The following is a 21,834-nucleotide window of genomic DNA, read 5'->3' as shown; positions in this document are numbered from 1 at the left end:
ACATTTTTATACAACTGTCTTCGAGATTCATGGGTTCTGGGTTGTAGTTTGATAGCTTCAGGTATCCACCACCAGCTACCCCAATTCTTTAGAACCTAAAAAGGGTTGTCTAAAGTGTGCGTAAGAGTGCCCACCAGAGTGACCTCTCGGCTCCTTTTGGAATCTCTCTGCCACTGAAGCTTATTTCATTTCCTTTCACATCCCCCTTTTGGTCAAGAAGATGTTCTCCGTCCCACGATGCCGGGTCTACATTCCTCCCCGGGAGTCATATTCCACGTTGCCAGGGAGATTCACTCCCCTGGGTGTCTGATCCCATGTAGCGGGGAGGGCAGTGATCTCACCCTTCAAGTTGGCTTAGCTAGAGAGAGAGGGCCACATCCAAGCAACAAAGAGGCACTCGGGAGGAGGCTCTTAGGCACAATTATAGGGTCGGTACTACTTCTTCAGCAATTCCAGCTTTATCCTCAATTTAGTCTGCCCTCCCTATAGATAAGACTTATTGAGATTCCAGTCATAGGGTTGCCCCTGCTTTCTGACAATACCCAATCTGCAGCAAATCTCTGCTTCCATAGACCCGCCCCCAAATTATACAACCAAGATCCAAATCACATATGTTCTTTCTAACACCCTCCTAATGAGATACCCCACTGGCTCCTCGTGTATGAGTTATCTCTCACTGCAAGATTAATAAACCCAACTACAAGTGTGTTCCTGCTGATTGTTGACACCCTATAACTCAAACACTTCTCAGTGCCCCCAAGTCAAACCCCATTGTCCTCCCCATCCTGAATGTGATCCTCCCTCCTAACCTCTTTTCCCCCAATCTTTGAAACCCAAATCCCACTTGCTTTCTGCCCACCCCCAAATCATCCTGTTCTCGGGAAAACTCTGAGACCTGCCCCACCTGGCATGACTGCTGGTCCCCTGGGGGTGGGGTGAACTCTGGGCTGCTCACCTTGGGGATTATTTCCAGCTTCCCTGGACCACACACAGTGTATCGGGAGCCCATGAAGAGTGGGGTCAGTGGGGGCGGCTTGAGTATTCGCACAAACTGGAACTTCTTTTCTTCATCATCTATGGCCTGAGGGACACGCAGAGCAATGATTAAAGGGTAGGGAGGGGGGTGCCTGGCAGCGCAGCGATTCTGCCCTATGGAGTCTGTCTGAATAAGGTGAAATCTGTTTCGGTGTATTTGTGTGGGTGGAGGGGGCTGTACCATCCCTGCATCCCTGTCCCCCTGTGCACTGAAATGCAGAGAGCCCCCCACTGGGCCCTAGCTTTATGCAGGGTCTGGCTGCACAGAATAGGGTGGGAACAGGGTCCTTGGTAGAGAAGAAGAGAGAATGGGGGAAAAGGCTAGAATTCAGAGCATGGAGGCCTCCCATCATTTGACTCTTGGGAAGCGGCTGCCAAAAGTCATCCAGAAATCAGCAATGGAGGTGTGAACTCAATCTGGGGAGACCTTGGGGAACCAGGAGACCAGTCCATGGCTGAGCAGTGGGAAGACTCTACCCTCATCAAGTACCCACTAATACGAGGCCAATCCCTATTTCTAATTCAGGAACCATCTAGGGGGCTCTCTGGCTGCACCTCATGTTTGCCATCAGCCCACCCTGGCCTGGCCCTTCTGGCTCTCAGCATCACCTTCTGAATGGTGCAGTCACTGGGGATCAGGTAGAGGTGGAAGGAGACTTCCTCAGGATGGGGGTGATGGTAGAGCAACACGGTGGAGGTGATGGGTATGCGCAGGGCAGCGTGGATCACTCTCAGGAGAACTCCCATGGGGGAGAAGCTGGGGCTTTCCAGGATGATGTAAGAGGGCTCCACCCTAGCTGGCTTCTCCAGGAGCATCCCCTCTTCTTTAAAGTGGGCCACTTGGAACAGAGAGTTGTCCACATGGCCTCCTGTCAAATAATGGATTCAAGAGTCATGGATTGAGTGCCCTCACTGGGTCAGGCTCTGGCTGGGGCAGTGGGATCCCAGGGTTTAGGCTCAGCAGCATTCCTGGGAGAACTTACTATGGGGGATGGGGCACTCCTGGGCCCAGGGCCTTTGGAGGCTGCAAGAGATACTGTCTGTAGGGTGGAAGCACCACAAGAGCCCCCTTGGGCCTGGCCATACACATCTAGGTTCCTGCACAGGTCCAGACCCTGGCTCTGGGGCCGGGACAGATGCTGAATCTGTGGTTCCCTGTGCTGTCCTGGACTCCATAACAGCGAGGGGCTGCTGAGTGATACTGGCAGGTCTGATTTCAGGCAGATAGAGAACAAGGGGGTAGGGACAGTGGGAAAATGGAGTGACCAAGGGAACTGTGCATGTATCAAGTATTTGGCACCTGCGATTCAAACCCTTCTTTTGGGGAAGAACCCCTCCCCCCCATTGTGTGGGTCTTGGCAGGGCACAAGTTGGGGCTCCCACTCAGGAGAGTGCTACTCCCTGACTAAATGGACACTCCTCACCAGGACCTCTAGAGATGGTGAAGCAAGGATGAAAAACCAGAGATTACTGTGGCAGCAGCAGTGGGGTCAAGAGTCCAGCAGCCACCATGGCAAGGAGGGTCCTGCCATGGACCTGGGCATGGAACCCAGTGGCTATGTCTGCAGCAGAGGCCTCTCCAGACTTTTCTTTGTGTGACCTTGGCATGTCCTTAGCTTTTCAGCCTCCTTTGGTCACTGCCTTGATTTTTTTTTTCCCAGTCTGGTTACCTAACCTTTTGTTAAGTCTATGAGCTACTCAACAAGTCTTCCAGTATATTCCTTTCTGCCTACATCAGCCAGAATTGGTTTCTTTGTTTACAGCCAAGAACTCTGGCCAATGCACCAGGTGGGGACTTTGAAGCCACAAGAGACAGCTTTAGGAGCAAAGGATGGTAGTTGGAGACATAATGGACTCGAGGTAGGGGTTGTGGCTCCATCCCACAGCACAGATGGTTTCTGGACATCACAGAGGGGTCCAGCAAGTCGGACAAAGCCTTTAGTCTGTGTAGGCATTGGTCAGAACATTGCAGAGTGATGTTGATCCCAGAAGGGACCATGGAGTCCATAACTTAAGTTTTCCTGTTTACTAACTGCTATTACCATATGAAAAATAATGTAACAGTGGTGCACATGGTCTGAAACAAGGAGAAAGAATTCACGTATGAGCTCACTAATCAAACACTGCAACTACTACCTCTTCCCCTTTTCCATTATAGCCTTTCTTTGCAGGAACACATTTTCATGTTTCCATTGTAGTGCATGTAGTTTTGTGTCCTGCTTTTTCTTTGTCAGCTTAAATTGCCACAAGCATCTGTTACCTTCCTAATGACTGCATATGATTTCTGCTACTGGACACATTATCCTATAATGAATCGTTTGCCTCTTGTTTCAGTCTCTTGTTCTGGTCACCACGATAAACAGCACTGCAATGCATATATTTCTGCAGAGAGTTTTGCTATTTCCCTTGGGTTATTGCCTTGGAATTAGTAAGCACCAAGGGATGTAAAAAGTGCATGAAAGGACAAGAATATTGTTGTGACTTGCCGTATTTTGCCAGATTGCTTCTCAAAGAAGATAGTGCTGGTTTGGTTGAGCTTGTTAAGTGGACTGATCTCACCTCATCCTCCAGGGCAACAGAACTTCCTCATCTGTCAGATAGGGGAACTGAAATCCTGAAGGGGAAAGCAGTTTTCCCAAGGTCACCAGCCAGCATCAGCACTGGCACCAGATCCTTGCACTCCCATCACAGCTCCCAGCTGTGTCAAGCTAATTGTAGCTGCATTCTGGAAGTTGCTGTGCAGCTTCCTGCTGGGGTGACCAGCTGTCCCAGTCTGCCTGGGACCAAGCAGGTTCCCAGGATGCAGGGCTTTCAGGGCTAAAACCAGGACAGCCCCAGGCAGACCAAGATGAGCTGCTCACCCTACTTCTTGCACAGACTGTAGCAGAATCACTTTCTCCAAACCTGCTGCTTAATAGTATAATTGTGCTGGTAGATTGGAGAGAGAAGAGAAGGAACAGGGAAGACTCGAAACTGAAAGGGAAGAAGCTTGAGTGGTGACTGGGGCATGTACCACTGCCAGAAAGTCCGAGTCCTCCCTGGAGGTGCCTGTGGCTGGTCTCATTAGAAATGTTCAGAACAACCTGTTATGGGCTAGGAGTGTCTCCACAGCAGGGGCTGGGGCTGAGGTTCTAGCATCCCTTTATTAAACAAAGTTTATCGAGCTCTGTGGTCTGCGCAGCGTGGCCACTGCAATTGTGAAGCCCACGGCCCAGCAGGGAAGACTGAGAGCCAACCCATCAGCAACCCAAAGCCTAACAAGTTCTCTGACGGGGAGGCCTAACTCAGCAGCCTGGGGGCTCCTCTCCTGCAGACCCTGCTCTTGGGCCTGTGGTCTGACACCGCAGCTCTGCCCTCCCTGCCCAGTATCCTCGGCACCTTCCAGGCTCAAGTGACCTGTCGAGGAGTAAAGTCACCTTCCCACCCAAAGCGGGACCTAGGATACACACCACGTGAAGGTGGGGGTGCTGGAGGGCAATACAGCAGCGTGGTTAATGACAGAGGCTGCCAGTGTGAGTTCAGCTCCTGGGAAAGCACTTACAGCTACAAGACCATGCCCACCTGCAACATAAAGCACCTGGAGCGGCATGGGTTACCTGCTACTGTTAGGGATAAAATGCAGCCTGACCAAGGCCATCAGGACCTGGCCATTGGGTTCTTTCTGTTCCTTCCTTAGGCAACCCTCAGTGTCTGGGCAAATCTTTTAAAGACACATTTTGCTGAACCTGAGGAGTTTCAGGCCTCTCTGTTGAACAATTCAGGTGTTGGTTCTAGACAACAGATGGTTTTGAGGCGTGTGGGCTCTCTCTGTGATTCCCGGCACTATGGTCCTGGTCAGCTTCTGGGGCAAGCGGGATGGGGTGGACAGAACTGAAGAATGAGCCCCTGGAGGTGGTCATATAAAGACTCTTGTTCCCAGTGGGGAGAACAGAGAGAAGGTTCCAGAAAAAAGTTGCATCAGCCCACTTCCTGGAGGGAGGACATGTGGAGAGCAGGGATCTGTGTGAGCTGAAGGAGGTGGGCAGTGAGGGGGGAAGGAGCCAGAAGGGCAGGTCCAGCTTCTTGGGCATGCTGCCTGTGCAGTTACATGGAGGCCCCATGCTCATAAATTGCTCCATCCTTGGGATTTAATGCTTTGCTATTGCCATCTTGAAAGCTTTAATATTTTTGAACAGGGGATCCCACATTTTCTTCTTTGCACTGGGCTCCACAGATGATGTAGCTGGTCCTGCAGGAAGGTGAGGTTTGCTGGACCCTGGGGTGAAGCAAAGATGCTGAAAGCTCTATGTTCTATCTAGTAGGAGAAGATCTACCATGGAAAATTAAAACTTGATGGAGAACTTAAGCTGTGATGGTGAAGAATCAGCTAGGGCCCAAGACCTAAGTTAGGGAGTGAGGTCTTGGTTTCCAGGACAATCAACAGCTACAGCCCAGAGGACAGACAGCAGGAATTCCAGGAAGGGGCCCTGCTCAATCCCAGGGCTTGGTTTTCTGGGCCGTGCACAGACACCATGAGCTAAAAGCATCCTTTGTACATTTTGCCTCTTGCTCTGTGTGCAGAATCTAAAGGGACACAGGGCGAGGCACAAAATGTACTAGGGAGGCTGGTGGGACATGGGCTTCGGCAGGCCTGGGCTAGGGCTGGGGGTGGGTTGGAATCTCAGCTCTGGAGATGGGTCTTCATCTTTCTGAGCTTCAATTTTCTCATTGGCACATTGCAGGGAAACAGCAGGACCTAACTCACGGGGTCATTATGAATGCTGAGAGGATACCACCTTGCACGGTGCTTGGCACGGAGTGCTCAGTAAATATTCACAAATGCCATTGGCCATGTCCAGGCACCTTCATAGGAAAGTTCCACCTACTTGGTAGGACAGGTTCACCCCTGTCCATATAGGGCCTTCAGTCTGACTGGCTCAAGCTGGACTCCTGTGGCCTCTTTCTTGGGCACATCCCTTTCCCAGGCCCATAGATGGCCACACAAGGCTGACCGGGGTATGGCTGGGGTCTTCCCCAGTGGGAGGGGCTGCTTGCCCACCTGTGAGAGGGGGTGTGGGAGGAGGCCCAGGAGCAGGAACCAAAGGCAGACCTGGTCTCCTGGGCCTGTTGGTGCCTCATGGCTCCAGGTTTTTTTCCTGGAACACCCAACATACAGTAGGAATGGCAGTCCAGCCCTGAGCACCCCAGGCCATGGGCAGACAAAGACTCTGGGTGCAGGCAGAGTGATGGCAGAGTTGGACCCACTGACTCCTTTGGCCAAGCCCCTCTCTTGGGGCCAAGGTCTTGCTTTGTGGAAGGGGCAGAATGGGTGCAGTGGTGGCTATAGCCATTACTCTGTATATGACCAGGTGGGGAAAAATAACTTCTCCCAGCTTGCCTGCTCCATTCCCCCAACTTCTTCTCATGCAAATGGGCCTCTGCAGCTCCCAGGACTCATCTTGCACCTCCCTCTTTCAACCCCTGCTTTATTTGGAATCTTCCCTAGTGAATGCTTGCATGATCCCATCTGTCAGACCAGGTACCCCAGGATGCTCGAGGCTCCTAAATCTTTCCCCACTGCCTCCACCTCTGCTAGGATCCTACAGCTTTCCCCTTGGTTATGGCCTCCATTTCACCTGTCCCCCAGGCTCTCTGCCTGAGAGCTTGAATTGTGTACAGCCTGAATGATTTCCTGAGCTTCTGTAACCTCAATAAATGAGACTTTCCTGGTCCTGGGTGTTGGATAAGTCCTTGCTTTTCATCTTTCTCATTCCATTTTTTTCTTTCTTCTGGTGTGTAAATTATTCTTCTTAACATTTATTCTTTGATTGACTCCCTTAATATTTTTAATGTGCACACTTAAAGTCTAAAGTTAGTTAGTACTTTTACCTAGAGGAGATATTAAATATATTTAACTACCGGGACAGCACTATAAATTAATATGTAAATCAATATATAAATAAAAAATTATCCTGTTATTATCTAATTAAACTTTACCTATTATGAAAGTGTTTACAACTAGTTTAAATGGTAATATATATTGTTTATCAAATCATTCATCAATGAAATGAGACCCTTGCCTGAGTCATGATTTGACATGGAGAATTGCACTGGATTATTTTGAAGACTTTCCAGTTAAATTGATAGACATTAGGTCCCTTGCACCCAACATTGGCTGGATTTGCACCCGATGTCATTTGGCCAGATCCAGAGAGCCTGCTCCACAGGTCATCAACACTGCTCTGGAGACCTCTGTCCTGCTGCCTGGTGGGCTCTGATCCTCCTACGTCCCCTGGGCCAGCCTGGAGCAACGCTGTCTCAGCCACCCCGTTCCAGCCTGCACCACACCAGGCCCTGTTACCCACCTCTGTGGCCAACACTGGATGACATTGTTATGTAATTTGTGGTCTCAATAAGTAGGAAGGCTTTCAGAAGCATTTCAGTATTTTAACAGCCTGGAGCATGACTGAATGTCAGCCCTGCATTCACCATCCTGAGCTGTACAAAGATCTCAGACTTTTGGACATTCTTATTTCCTGTTATTGCTGATATGTTAGTTCTTTCTCTCGCTCTCTTTACTCCCCACACAACACGCATTATTATTGTTGCCTTATCAAGTCAATGTTTTGTTAGGTTTACCCACACATGTATCAGTGTCTTTGCTAATCACGTCCTCTTGTACCTGAGACCTTCTGTATCATTTTCCTTTTGTCTAAAGTGTATACTTCAGAATTTCCTTCAGGAAGGATTTGGAAAACTCTTTTGGTTTTAGTTAGTTTTAAAATGTCTATTTTACCTCCTTAAATCATATTTCTTGGCATTTACAATTCTTGGTTGACATTTATTTTCTCCATACATTGAAGATACCATTCCATTGTCTTCCGCCTTCCATTGTTGCTCTTCAAAAGTCAGTCATCAGCCTAATTGCATTACCTTTCTAGGTAATCTATCTTTCTGGTTGCTGTCAAGATCTTGCTTTAGACTTGGTATTCTGTGATTTCACTATAATGGGTATAGTGAAGGTTTTTGTTTTCTCTTCTGGTTTGGATTATCAGGATGTCTGATTCTGAGAAGTTATCTCTTTCAGCAATTTGGGAAATTTCTTGGTAATTATCTTTTCCAATATTACATCTTCTCCATTCTCCCTGACATATCCTTCTGCAATCAGTTAGATGAATGTTAAGTTTTCTCACACTATCCTCCATGTCACTCTCTTTTTTTCATATTTTCTGTCAATTTTATTCGTTTCTAAATTTGCTTTATCATTTTTAATGGTTTTTGGCTTCTTGCTTATATTTTAAAGATTATATATATAGTTAAGCATATGAAACATACTTATTTTATGTTCTTGTTTTATAATTCCAATGTCTAAAGTTGTTATGGGAGTCATCCTGGTGCCCTTAGTTGCTGCTGGCTCTCACTTATGGTGACTTGTTTACTGTTTGTGAGATTTTTGACAGTGAGCCTGTGTTTTAGAACTTAAGCTGTGGGAAGTCTTTGGAGGCAAGAGAGGTCTGGATAACTACAATGCTTTAAAACCATGTCTCCAATTGGGAAGTCCCTCTTTTATGGCTCCAATTCTCAACTGGACTCTGGCGACACTGTTTCTTCTTGCTTGTAGTAATAGTAATGGCTTCCCATTGTTGCTAGTCCCTGGGTATTCCAACCATCCTTGTTGGTTCACTTAACCTTACTTTGCAAATGGTTCTGTCTTTGAAAAGTCTCCCCAAATATCTCATCTGTTTCATGCAGGGACCTTGACTGATACAATCTATGTTAATAGAACTTAATAAATGTTAGTTATTATTGTTACTGAGGAGATAACTTTCTATTTAGGGAGACTTGCAAGTAAGCTCAAGTGAAATTAATTTGAGGCTGGGAGACAAATGCTTCAAAAAGATATGTTTAGAGTACTGTGGAAAGAGGGAAAACTTGTTTCTACTTCCATAACCTTCTCTCAGTCTTTCAATGAAGCCACAAAGCTCCTCCCCTAGGACACTGTCATCCTATAGCCCTTTCAGGCCCACTATTGCTTCCACCCACCCCCTCACCCTTCTCCCTCTTGCTTACCTTCCAGGGCCACGAAGTGAGGGAGGTGCACAGCTGCCACAGCTCCTGGCTCAGCCTTGATGTCAAACAAAGGTCCTGCAACCATCCAGCTGTGCTGTGGGCCTGTCCCATTCAGCAACTGCTTCCACGCACAGAACTCAATCTCAAGGGTCACTGCCCATCGCACCACAAAGCAGAGGCCCGTGTTGGGCCAGTGGTAGGAGCCGGCCACAGGGAAGTGCACTCTGGGAAGAACAGGGAGAGGCAGACACTAAGTCTACACAGACTCAATGAACTTCTGTGCTAGACCCTGCACTGGGCACTGCAGATACAGGAGAGGGGCTACAAGCCCAGACTTTGCAGTCAGACAGACGTGGGTTTGAGTCCTGGCTCCTCAACTTTCTAACTGCGGATCCCTGAGCAAGTCATTTAACCTCAGGAAGTCAGTTTCCTCATCTGTAAATGGGGATTATGATAGCACTCATCCCATTGGACTGTGAGTTATAAGTGAAGGAATGCATGCTGACAGTTTCTTACTATATGTTGGGGAGTGATCAGTTGTTTCTATTATGATGATGATATTGATGAAATAGGCAAGCATTTTTTCTTTTTAATTAAGGGGCCATTTACTACTAAGTAAAACAGGCTATAAACCAATATCAGTGATAATCCTTTGGACCTGAAAGTATACTTTACAGAGATTGTAAGTGACTTCCAACTTCCCCATCAGGAAAATCAAGTCTCCCCAAATCTTCCAATCTGGCAAATGGTGGGGAACCTGTACGCCAGCTTCTGTGGATCTAAGCTGAGAGTGACATTATCTCCCAGCTGAGACAATGTCTGTGACAGTGTTTGGTGAATGGTAACGTGTCATACAAATACCCAGGACCATGATTATGATTATAGTCATTTATTAATTATCATTAGTATGGTACTTAGCCTATAGCACTAATAAAGGAGGAGCATATGAATTTTAAATGAGATGCAGATGAGGCTTAAGGACATAGAAAATCAAATACAATGAAAGGACCTTGTTTGGATCCTGAATAGAACAAACTGCTAGAAGATAAATGAGCAAATGTGAATATGGACTGGGTAGTAGATGATGTGAAGGACATCAATTTTGTCAGATGTAATAGTGCCATAGTGGATATGGAAGATAACGTCTTTATTTTTATTTTTTGAAATGCATAATGGAATATTTAAAGAGAAATTTTTTTTATCTGGATGTCTTGGCTATAAAATAGTAGAACAACAAAAAAGGGAGAGGATGAATAGTTGAAACCAGTCTGGTAAAATGGTTGGCAAAGCTGGATAAGGAGTAAATGGAAGTTTCCTGTACTCTATTTTGTGTATATTTGGAAATATTTGTAGCAGAACAATTTTTTTTTTCACTTGTTAAAAGCAGTAGCTCAGCTCTGACCCTGCCTGCTTGCTTGGCAAGGGGTGGGGGCATTGGAGGAGAGTGAAGTGCTGACTATGGGGCCCAGCGTGGGGAAAGTGGGGTAGAGGAGGCCAGCTTGGGGAGCAGGCAGATCCCCCTCACTCACCGGTACAGGCTCTTCTCCTTGTCGAGCACTTGCATGGCCACGGGCCCTGTGGGGCCCCAGAAGTCATCTTCAGTTGCCAGTGGCTCCATGTGCAGGTCCTCGGGAAGGGTGGGACCAGGCACCCAGTGGGGCTTCACTTGTGCTACTTGTGGGGACTGTCCCTCTGGAACAGGTGAGGCAGGGGTCACTCCGGGTTCTCCTGCCTGGTCTCCCCCAGCCCCCCTGCAGCTAGACAGAGGGGTCCTTCCAAGGCTGGGGCCTGCCTGAACTATGGCAGGGAGCAAATCTGCAGCCTCTTTCCTGTGCCTGGGGCCCAGCCCCAACTGCCCCCAGCCCCAGCCTCTGCCCATCTCCGCTTTCCATGGGCCCAGAAGTGTTGGTCTTCCCAGTATGCCCCGGTTGGACAGGATGAGAGAGGAATGTTGTTCAAAAGATGGATGGATAGGTATGAAAAGGTGATTCACAGGCCTCGGCAGATAAGAATGGGCCTTGGGTGACTGGGCCCTGGTTCAGAGTCTGATCCATGCCACAGCCATTCTGGAGCGGGGCAGCGCCAGCCTCTGAGACTTGGAGAGAGGGAAGCAGAAGCCCCACCAGATTCAGGAGCAGAAGCTCCCAAGTGGGGTGGGACCCAGCTATCTCGTCTTCATGCCAGAGGCAGGGGGATGGAGGGGATGACCTTCCACAGCCGCCCCCTCCTACCCATCCCTCTCCAGTCGTGATGCTGCCAGCCCGGCCTCTTCAAACTACCTGATTCTGATCTCTGCCGCTTGAGTGAGGACTTGCTACGATCCATCTGGCTCCCATCTGAGTCCTCGTTAGGAATTGCCACATTTTGCTTCCTAGAAACAGAGTTGTTCGTTGCCCCTGAGAACTCGGAGGGGCTGAGGCTGTCTACATGAGATCCCCACCTCAAAATTCACTCATTTGAATGTGATCCCGTGATCCCCCCCATGCCGGCCTCTCCTTAGTCCCTGCCTCGGTGATGATTCTCCATTCACCCAGCCAGGCCAGGGACACCATCCTTGGCTCCTCCCTCTCCTACCCTGAGAGCTGATCTACCATCTTGTTGCTACCTCAAAATAGCTCTCCTTTTATCTTCTTCTCTCCCCCACCATGGCCTCTACCCTGGTCCCAAGCCTAGTCATCAGAGATCTGGGCCTGGACCACTGCCTGCTCCTTCAAAAGGTTTCTCTGCTTCTATTCTTGTCCCTCTCCAGTCCATTTTCTACACAGCAGCTGATTTTAAAATCTGAATCTGGCATGTGGCTTTGTTTAAAAGCACCCCCATTGCTTTTAAGGTTAAGACTGAAAGTTCTTAACATGGTCCTAAAGGCCTTGCCTTGCCCCATCCACCCTCCAGCCCCACCTGTGTCTCCCTCCTCCTGCTCACTGACCCCTCGACCAGGGGTTCTCAAACTTGGTGTGCTTAAACATCACCGGGAGGGCTGGTGAAAACAGATTCCTGGCCCCACTCCTAGGGATTCTGGTTCAGCAGGTCTGGGGAGGGGCCTGGGAAGTTGCATTTCTAATGAGCTCCCAAGTGATGGGGTGATGCTGACAGTGCCAGTCCATGGACCACACTTTGAGTAGCACAGCTTCAGACCCCTGGCCTCCTCCCAGTTTCTCAAAGGAGCTAAGCTCTTTCCTCCATCAGAGCCTCTGCCTCTGCTTGGACTCGACCCTCTCTTGGCCCAGCTAACCCCTTCCACCTGTCCGAGCTCAGCTCAGCTTCTTGGCAGGGTCAATGGGTTTGTCAATGAACTCACTGGCCCCAGGTGTAACTATACAGGCTTCTGGGATAACTTGTTTATGCCCATCTTCCCACTGGACCAAGCTCCTGGAGGCTGGGGCTGTGTCTGCCTGGTTCACGCTGTATCCTCAGAGCCCTCTGCAGTGCCCGGCACACAGTGGGTCTGCGGGAAATGTTTGCTCAATGAATGAATGAATCCTCCTAGGCCTAGGAGCCCTTTCCCTTCCATTTCAGGTGAGACACAGAAACTGGGAACTTGGGGACAAGCAGTGAGATGTACTTCACAGTGACAGGCTGAAATGGGCCTAACTGGGGAAGTATGGGGATCCTAGGGGGATCTGCAGGGATGGGGTGGGGGATCGACTTTCCTGCCCCTGGGCTCCACCTTCAAGCTTGGGGTGGTGTGTGTGTGTGTGTGTGTGTGTGTGTGTGGTGTATGCACATGAGGTGTATGTTTGGTGTGTGCACATGAGGTATGTGCATGGTGTGCAAGATGTGAGCCTGGTGTGTGTGTGATGTGGTGTGTGCACAGTGATGTGTGTGCACCTATGGTGTGTGCACATGGGGTGTGTATGTGTGTGTGTGGTGTATGCACATGAGGTGTATATGTGGTGTGCACACTTGAGTTGTGTGCATGGTGTGTGTGGTTAGTATGGTGTGTGCACATGTGATATGTGTGTGCATCTGTGGTGTGTGCATGTGGGGTGTGTGTGTGTGGTGTGTGCATGGTGTGTGTGGTGTGTGCACAAGGGGTGTGTGCGGGCATGTGATGTGTGGTGCTTGGTGCGCGTGTGTGGTGTATGTGGTGTGTGCACATGGGGTGCGTGTGTGATATTTGCTGCCTGTGGGGTGTGTGCGTGGTGTGTGCCGTGATGGTGGTCTTTTTCCCAAGACACTCTCCATGTCTTTGTCTCTCCTTTGTGGCCACTTCTTTCCATTTTCCAAACCATCCCTGTTCTTCATTGAACAGGTACCTGCACCCACCCCATCAAGCTTCGCAGGCACAGAGGATTCATTCATTCATTCACTCACTCACTGCATTGGTTCACCTCCTTATTCATCTCATTGGAAGGGTTAAGCAGAGGAATGACATGACTGTATTTGCACTAAACAAACATAAAAGCAAATCCCACTCCGGCTGCTGTGCTCGCTCTAGGAAGCTTGGTCTCTCCCTGGCTCTGTCTCTCCCCCACCCCTAGTCTCTTTCCCGACCTCCTGGGTCTGGACCAGCCTGGGTCAGCTGGAGGGAGTTCAGGTCCCGCCCTTACCATCTGCTGAGGACACACAGCTGAGGCTTCTCTTCCTTCAGGGCCCTCAGCTCCCGGCTCACCTCCTCACTCCGAGGGATCTGGCCCAGCCTGCAAGCACAAGGAAGCCTCATTCCCCCAGGACCCCTCAATGATCCTGAGGTCCTCAGGGCCTGGGACCCTGGAAACCAGGCACTGAGAGGGAGACTGGGGTGAGGATGTTCACTGGGGGGTGTTCTGGGGTCAACATCAGTGAAAGGGAAGGGAGGGAAGCAGGGCTGGGCTGAGGGAGGCCTTGGCCTGCTTTTGGGGGGGTCCTGAAGCTTTTAGGGATGACCCTTCAGAGCTGTCCAGAGTTGGGATGAGGGGACTGGCCTCTATACCCCACCATGGATCAGTCTTTGGGTTCAGGACACTCCAGGGAGGGGACTCTTGGAGAAGATGGCTGTCTTGGGCAGAGGCCATCCCTGTATGGCTGCCAGCAGCCGGGGGCTCTGTCCTCACTCCTGAAGGGGGATCTGGGTGGTGGTGCTCAGCACCGTTGCATACATTTTATTTAATTCCAACCCACGAGGTGGATATTGTGTTCCCATTGCACAGATGAAGAAGCCAAGTCTCGGAGAAGACACACAGCGTAAGTGGGTAGAGTCAACCCAGGCTGACTCTGCATTTCACCACCCCCTTTCCTTCCCCTGCCAATTGCACAGCACCCCCTACCTCTTCCCCTGCCCCCTGCCCTGCCCTCCACCCAGGAGGGACCCCTGGGCCTTACCGCAGGCGCTTGAGGATGCAGGTGGGGTGTCTCAGCCCCTGGAAGAGCAGCCCCAGGCCCGGGCCTCCCAGGTCGTTCTGCTGCAGGTCCAGCTCCACCAGGCTGGGGCTGGCACTGAGCACAGAGGCCAGATCCTGGCAGCAGCTGGATGTGAGGCCACAACCCGCCAGCCTGAGGGAGAGAAGCACACAGGCCCCCATCATTGTCCCAAGGGCTCCCTCCTCTGGGTACCTGGGGCCCATCACCCATCCTGGTAGCTGTGGTCCTTTGGGGGTCCTGGGGTGATCATTAAGGAAGAGAATGACTTGCCTAGCTTGCAGGAACCTGGGCGATTTTAATTCCACATCTGCAGCCAAGGAGTCCCCCTTCTCCCTCCCATGCGATTTACGTGGATCCTGCCCACTCACCATAGCAGCCTCAGATGAGTAATTTGCCCAGTGTTCCCCTCTATACTTATGTCTAATTGTCAACCATATTGGCCTTTGTTAATCATAAATGCCCAGAGTCAGCTGGCTTAGGGTCTTATGGTGGGTTTCAATATTCTGGGCATTTATAGTACAGGAGGGAAAAATAAAGTGAGCTCTCATTATAAGAACAAGAGTTGAGGGAGTGGATGGTGGCTTCAGACAGAATCAAGGGCCCATCCTCAGCTCCACACTTAGGTATTAGGGTCTAGGATATGTGATGTCCCCAGACAAAGCTACAGGTTTCTGGCCTGTGTTGCCTCCTCCAGGGATTAACCCCACGTCTCCCATGGGTGAACTGCAGGTTTGAGGAAACCATGGCAGGGGCCAGCTGGGCAGGCCTGAGCTCTGTGAGGTCTCGGGCAGTGTGGGTCCTCACCTTTCAGGGGCCAAGTATCATAGGGAGCCAGGGGGACAGCTCATCCCAGAGGAGAAGTGAGGGGGGAGGGGTGGGCCACGTACAGGGGTCTCCTGCTAAAGACCCCTTGCCCTAATGTGTGACACCCCTGGGCCCCCAGCCCTAGTTCTCCAGTATTGTGGTCACAGAGATACTTTGGGCAGGATCTGATATTAGGGGTTGGGGATGAGGCTTACTGTGGCCCAGCTGATCTTGATTGTATCTCTAGAAAAGTACAGTCTCCTTAGAGGGCAAAATGAACAATGCCCATACTCTCCACCTAGCACTCCTACTTTTCAGAATTTAGCCTACAGATAATTCCCTGTGTCTAAAGATGCACGTAGGAGGATGTAAACTGTCTCAGTTTACTATGGCAAAGACTGGAAGTAAACCAGATGCCCGTCAGTAGGGGACTGATTAAATGAACAATGCTACCTCATGTACTGAAATTCCATGCAGCCGTTAAAAAGAAAGGAGCAGCTTATCATGTACTGATGTGGGATCGTGTCCAAGATACATTTGTAAATGATAAAGCATGGGCAGGGCATTGTTTGCGGTATATTATCATTTATGTAAGATGAGGGCTGAGCGTACGCCATATGCTGTTTATCTGGAGATCCTCTGCCCTGCTTCTGCCACTTTGGCCCCCACAGCTGGGTCTGTTCAGCAACCAGCAGAAAGCTCAGGCCCGAACGCCTTCATCTGCAGACCAAGCTGACACTTAAAGGTCTTGGCTAAGACAGGGGCCAGGGAAAGGAGAAACCAGACTCCGACCCCAGAGCTGGCTTCAAACCTGGGTGCTGCTCCTTCCTAGCAATGTGACTTTGGGACTCTCTGGGACTCAATTTGTCATCTGTAGATGTGGTGAGGATTCAATGTTAGAGAGTTCCTCACTCCCAGGGATCACAGACCCCTGGTATTGGAAGGGGATCCCAGTCGGCGACCCTTCTTGTCCCTCCTCCCATCTGCCTCCTTGCTCAGGATTACTGGATGGGGAAAGAGGCGATGGCCCAGTGAGGGCAGTGGTGTGGACTTGAGCAGAAGGGAGGGTGGAGTGCAAGGTCCAGCGAGTGAGCAAGGATCCCTCAGGGTGTGGGAAGAAACCAGAAGGAGACCCAGAGGGCAGCCCTCTGAGGCAGTGAGCAGAGATGTGTGCATGTGTGCATGTGTGTGTGTGTGTGTGTGTGTGTGTGTGCGCGCGCGCGTAGCCCAGGAGGGATGTGCAATCCACTCCTGTGTCTGGACAGCTGGGCCTGCCTCTGTCCCCTTGGATGGGGATGGAAGTGAGACTGAATTAAGGGGAACAGACCCCCAGGAGTCTTGCTCTCTTTGATGGAGCCCCTTGTTGAGGAGAAGGGCCTATTGCTTGGCAGATGACAGCTGGTGGGAACAGGCAGAGTGACAGCATACCTAGTAAACTGCAGAAATAGGCAAGAGTTCTAAGCACTTGACACTATTGCCCCATTAGTCCTCCCAATGAATCAGAGGCAGCTGGCACCCCCTTGCATCCATGCATGTTGTAGTGCCCTCCCATCAAGAAGTGGAGTCTGTTTCTCTAGCCCTAGAAGCTGGGCTTGGTCGTCATGTGACAATAGCAAATGTAACCCAGGCAGGGGCTCAGAAAGGGCTTGCACATTCATTGGGACTTGCATTCTCTTGCTGCCCTTGGAGTTCCAAGGTCACTTCTTTCAGTCTAGACTAGGATGAGGTTTCTCCAGGGCCATCCCTGCCTGGCTGAGCTCCTGAGTGCCCTGGGCCTCCTTTCCAGGGGCTCTCCCCTTCTGTTTGCTCCCACCTCCACCTACCCCATGGTGGTAGGGCAGTCCCCTCCTCCTCTCTATGCCCACCCCCACAAGGCAGTATCAACCAGGGAGCAATCACTACAGTCGCTGTAGCGTGCAGCTTGGTGGCCTCAGCCCCTGGCCAAGGCTCTGGGCTCCAGCCTGTTAGTGTGTTGAAGCTCAGCTCCAGCTCCACCAGAGTCTGGCTGGAGCTCAGCCCAGAGGTGGGGTCCTTGCAGCCCTCAACTGTGAAGCCGCAGCTGGCCCATGGTGGGAGACAAACCTACGGCCTTGTGTTTACTCACCTGTTGATTCAAAAGACACCCACAAGCACCCACTGAGCATCTGCTCTGGGCCAGGCCTGTGGGTCAGATGTAGGTCAATAAGCACCCCCACCCCCCGACTTCCCCAGGGCCTGAGAAATGCACTATCTGTTAGGAGAACAGACTTAGAAACCAGTTAACAAGTCAGTTTTCAGATCTCATTTGATCAAAACCCTCCAATGGTTTACCACCTCGCTCAGAGTAAAAGCCAAGGTCTTCACTCTGGCTTCCAGGGCCCTCAGCAGCCTGGCTCCTTGTCACCTCTGCCCTCATCTCATATCCTCTTAACTCCATCCTCACTGGGCTCCTCATTGTTCCTTAAATACCCCAGTCATGGTTGTACCTGAGGGCCTGGAACATGCTTCTTGCCAGATATCTCATGACTTGTTCCCTCACCTTCTTCAGCTTTTTGCTCAAAAGTCACCTTGGTAGAGCCTAGCCTCACCACCATCCTTATTTCAAATTGTACCTCCACCCACCCCTAGCCTCTCTGTTCCCCTTTCTGCTTTACTTTTCTCTATAGTCCCTATCACATACAATATAGTTTATGTACTTAGTTGGCTTTTTGTCTCCTCCCAACCTCCAGCGTATAAGCTCCATGAGAAAGCAGCTTTGTCTGTCTGTTTTTTGGCAGTGCCCAGAGCAGTATCTGGCACATAGTGGTCACTAAATAGGTGAATGAATGTGTGAAATAGTGTCAAAGGAAGGAGAAGTCAGGTGTAAGCGAGGGCAGAGGAATGAGTGATTGATTTTGACAAGAGGATGGGAGAATGGGGAAGGAGGGGGGACACACGAGGTGTGCACTGAAAGAGTAGGAGTTTGCCAAGAAGAGGGGGAGGGGTGGGGACTTTCCAGGTTGGCAGGACAGACGTGTAATTACTGCACATGCTCAGTTGAGCCATGGTGGCATCAAGGCTACATGGGGGAAGATGAAATTTGAGGGTAATGCTAGAAAAATATTGTGCCAGTTTGGATGTATTATGTCCCCCAAAATGACATGTTCTTTGATGCAATCTTGTGGGGGCAGATGTACTAGTGTTGATTAGGTTGGAATCCTTTGATTGAGTGTTTCCATGGAGATGTGACTCAATCAACTGTGAGTGAAATGTTTGGATAATTTCCATGGAGGTGTTACCCCACCCATTCAGGGTGGGTGTTAATTGGATCATTGGAGTCAAATAAAGGAGTTCACAGAGGACCTCAGAGCAACTGAGAGTGACATTTTGAAGAGGAGCTGCAGCTAAGAGAGGACAGAACGCCCCAAGAGTAACATTTTGGAGAATGCCATTTTGAAACACAGCCTGGGAGCAAGCAGATGCCAGCCATGTACCTTCTGAGCTAACAGGATTTCCGGATGCCAATGGCCATCCTCCAGTGAAGGTACCCTATTGTTGATGTCTTACCTTGGACACTTTATGCCTTAAGACTGTAACTTTCTAACCAAATAAACACCCTTTTATAAAAGCCAATCCATTTCTGGTATTTTGCATTTCGGCAGCATTAGCAAACCAGAACAAATATCAAGATAGTAGTAGGTCTCAAAGGTTATTATAAGATGTTTGGACCTTATCCAGGCAGCAGTGAAAGCTCTTGAGTGGGGCTATGGTAGCTGCATGGCCTTCCCTCTTCACTCCTGCCCAGGGACCCCTGCCACCCTCTGTCCCTGGTGGGGGGCCTGGTGGCCGCCACCCCATGCTGGTCTGGCAGCATGATGGAGCATTTGGTGGGCAACTTGGTGGGGGCAATCCTCTTCTCCACCCCTGAGGCAGGTTGTTGTGGGTCCCTGGGAAGGGAAGATGCCTGGGGTGGCTTCTCCACCCCCATGGTGGGTGGTGTGAGGGAGTGGTGGGTGGTAGGAGGGGAACTGCAGTGTCTGGAGAGCCATGTGCTACAGATGGAGGCACTGCCAGGGACAGGGCATTGGAGGTGATTGCGGGGCCTTTGCACATTGCACAACGAAGGAGGAGGTGGAAGGTGGTTCTCAGGCACTGTTGTGGTTGGATGTCAGAGGTGTCCCCCTCAAATCCCTGTCTCTCCATGTGCTCACTGGCCTGCCTCTTCCTCCCCTCCACTCCTCATTTTTCTGGCTTCCTTCTGGACTTCTTACCCAGCTTGGAATCCAAGGTCAGTCGTATCAAAGACATGTCCTTCCACTGGGGGTCCTTCGAGGGTGATCTTGGTCTTTGGTTTTGTCTCCCTAGACATTGTCTGTCTTCCTTCTTGGCTCCCAACCCTTAGCTGCAGAGTGTGGCCTGAGAAAGCCAGGGATTCAGCTGGCAGATGTCTCTATAGACATGGCTCTATGCCCCTCCCTGTCACATCTCATAGCTGAGGGCTTACCTCCCTGAAGGCTGTCCCTCCCTGGTTGATGGGTTCCACCCTCCTGGCCCATTGCCTTTCCTGCTGGTAGACTCACCCATCTCCTCTGGGAACATAGACATGTTTCTCACATGGCTTTATTCATCCCCAGATGACTCAAGGTTACCGACTGGGCTAGGCGGACACCCCTCCCTTCCTCAACCGAGGTTGGTTGGCATCTGGCTTCAGAAAAGAGGCTTGAGGCCATGAGTGGGGGAATGTAGGGGCTGGTAAAGGGTCCAGGCTCTGAAGCCAGGCAGACCTGAGTTCAAACCTTGCCTCTGTTGGTCACCAGTTGAAGACAGGGGACTTACCAGTTTACTCATCTATGATATGGATTTGCCATGCCTATTGCACAAGGTGGTTGCAAGGTTCAAAGAAGACAATGCATGCCCAGTACTCAGAACAGTGCCTGGCACATGGTTAGTTGTTAGTGGTTGACTAGTGCTGCTGCTGTGGGTCCCCCTAACCTCAACTTCCATAATTCTCTCCCCTCCCTCAGCTGCCTGCATTTTTATATCATCTTTCTCATTCCCTTCTGTCCCAGAGGAGGTCAGGGCTCTTGCCTTGGGTGTCTTTGAGCCTATGTCCTCCTACCTCAACCCTGACTTTGTTCTTCCTGGCATTCTCTCTTTCAGATCTCCAGCTTCATGTCTACCAGCAACTTCTCCTTTGTGTATATGGTATGCTCGATTTTATATGCCCACAAAAGACAAAACATGCAGGTTTTACTGGGTGATATGGATTATTGTGCTGATGTCTAAATGCAGTCCCTACTTTTCTAAAGGTTTCAATTATTGATGATTCACAAAGAAACATTTATTTGTATGGCTAGCTTAATCACTGAGTCAATGATACACTTCGTGTTTATAAATTTTCCTGTAGCCAAGTTTTAAAAATGTATGTTATATTCTTAAATGGTTGACTCGTATTGATCTAACACATTTAAAATCCTAAATTTGAACTGTGAAAAAAAAAAAAACAAAACAAACCCACCCCAGAATTCTTGATTCTAGCCTATTCAACATATTTCCTATTTTGCAGGAGAAATCCAATCATTTGTTAGAACTTTGCTTGGGGATCTCAGGTAGTCTTACGTCAAAGGGCAGTTAAGCAGTAGACTGTTCCATGTACAGTAGACATTTTTAGAGAGGGAAGTGTTCACCTCTGCCTGATCCAGGGTTGGGTTGACTTGGGAAACCCTCTCTTCTGATGATACTATCCCATGAGCCCTCACTCCTCAGGCTCCAGCTTCCCTGACAGGAAGGTGGTGTCAGGGCTGGGTCTCCCACTCCCCAGGGTCCTGTGCATTCTCCCACTTCTACTTCTGTGAAATCTGGGCAAGTCAGTTAACCTCCCTGAGCCTCAGTTCTTACCACTGGGACAATGGAGATAATTGTCCCTGCTTTGCCATTGTCACAGGCTGTTTTGAAGGGTCAAGAAGATAATGGATGGGGAGACACTTTGGAAATTATGAAGTTCTATACCAATGTAAGGGGGTACATTTTAGCATCTTCCTATTAGGATCTGAAGTTTGAGGTAGGATTAGGATTTCTGAGTGTCATTCAAAAGCTTTCCCTACTACTGCAGAGGTTTTGGAAGCGGTTTTACGAGAGAGTGTACCAGCCTCATGTGTATAAGAAGGCTACAACACAAGGCTGGCTTTGTCTCCTTATTCTGTCTGGTTTTCCTCCGGCCTCCCTAGCTGCTCCTTCTCAGTTTTCTCTGTTGGCTTTTCTTTGCTATGCCCTTCTCCATCTCTACTGCCAACTCTGTAGTCCAAGCTATCACATCTCTTTCAGAAACAATTGCAATTTTATTTAGTCCAACCTATCACAGGAACTATTACAGTGTTCGTACTGACTGGTTCCCCAGTTTCTATTTTGGAAATAGAAATTTGATCTCATCAGCCTTCTGCCCCAAATCCTATCACATTTGGGTAAAAACCCAAATCCCAATACGGCCCACGAGGTCCCGCCCAGTCTGGCTCCTCTTGACCTCCGTAGCCCCATCTCATCCTTTGCTCTCTATCCTCCAGCCACACTGGCCTGCTCTCAATTCCTTGAATGCCCCACCTCCCTCCAGCCACAGGGCCTTTGTACGTGCTGTTCTGTCTCCCTGGGACT

At 49.9% G+C, this 21,834-nt stretch overlaps 1 protein-coding gene across 9 annotated transcripts in view; it reads right to left on the bottom strand.

Moving 5' to 3' along the window:
- The window catches only part of LOC119514278 (NACHT, LRR and PYD domains-containing protein 1-like), a 45,010-nt gene that overhangs the window by 3,951 nt on the left and 19,225 nt on the right, over positions 1 to 21,834 (bottom strand). For 8 of the 9 annotated variants that reach the window (XR_005212776.1, XR_005212777.1, XM_037809968.1 and 5 more), the window contains 7 exons: positions 14,386 to 14,556; positions 13,635 to 13,724; positions 11,364 to 11,455; positions 10,614 to 10,776; positions 9,085 to 9,308; positions 1,645 to 1,904; positions 956 to 1,081 (listed from right to left, as the gene is read on the bottom strand). Coding sequence is in view for 7 of the 9 variants with exons in the window: in XM_037809968.1 (XP_037665896.1) it covers positions 956 to 1,081; positions 1,645 to 1,904; positions 9,085 to 9,308; positions 10,614 to 10,776; positions 11,364 to 11,455; positions 13,635 to 13,724; positions 14,386 to 14,556 (1,126 nt within the window). In the remaining 2 variants the exon portion in view is untranslated. The remainder of the gene's footprint in view (positions 1 to 955; positions 1,082 to 1,644; positions 1,905 to 9,084; positions 9,309 to 10,613; positions 10,777 to 11,363; positions 11,456 to 13,634; positions 13,725 to 14,385; positions 14,557 to 21,834) is intronic. The other variant, XM_037809971.1, reaches the window with a different exon arrangement.

Source organism: Choloepus didactylus, chromosome 18, assembly GCF_015220235.1.
Source record: "Choloepus didactylus isolate mChoDid1 chromosome 18, mChoDid1.pri, whole genome shotgun sequence".
Taxonomy (NCBI): domain Eukaryota; kingdom Metazoa; phylum Chordata; class Mammalia; order Pilosa; family Megalonychidae; genus Choloepus; species Choloepus didactylus.
The sequence above is the reverse complement of the archived record's forward strand: the minus strand, read 5'-3'. Positions and strand labels throughout refer to the sequence as shown.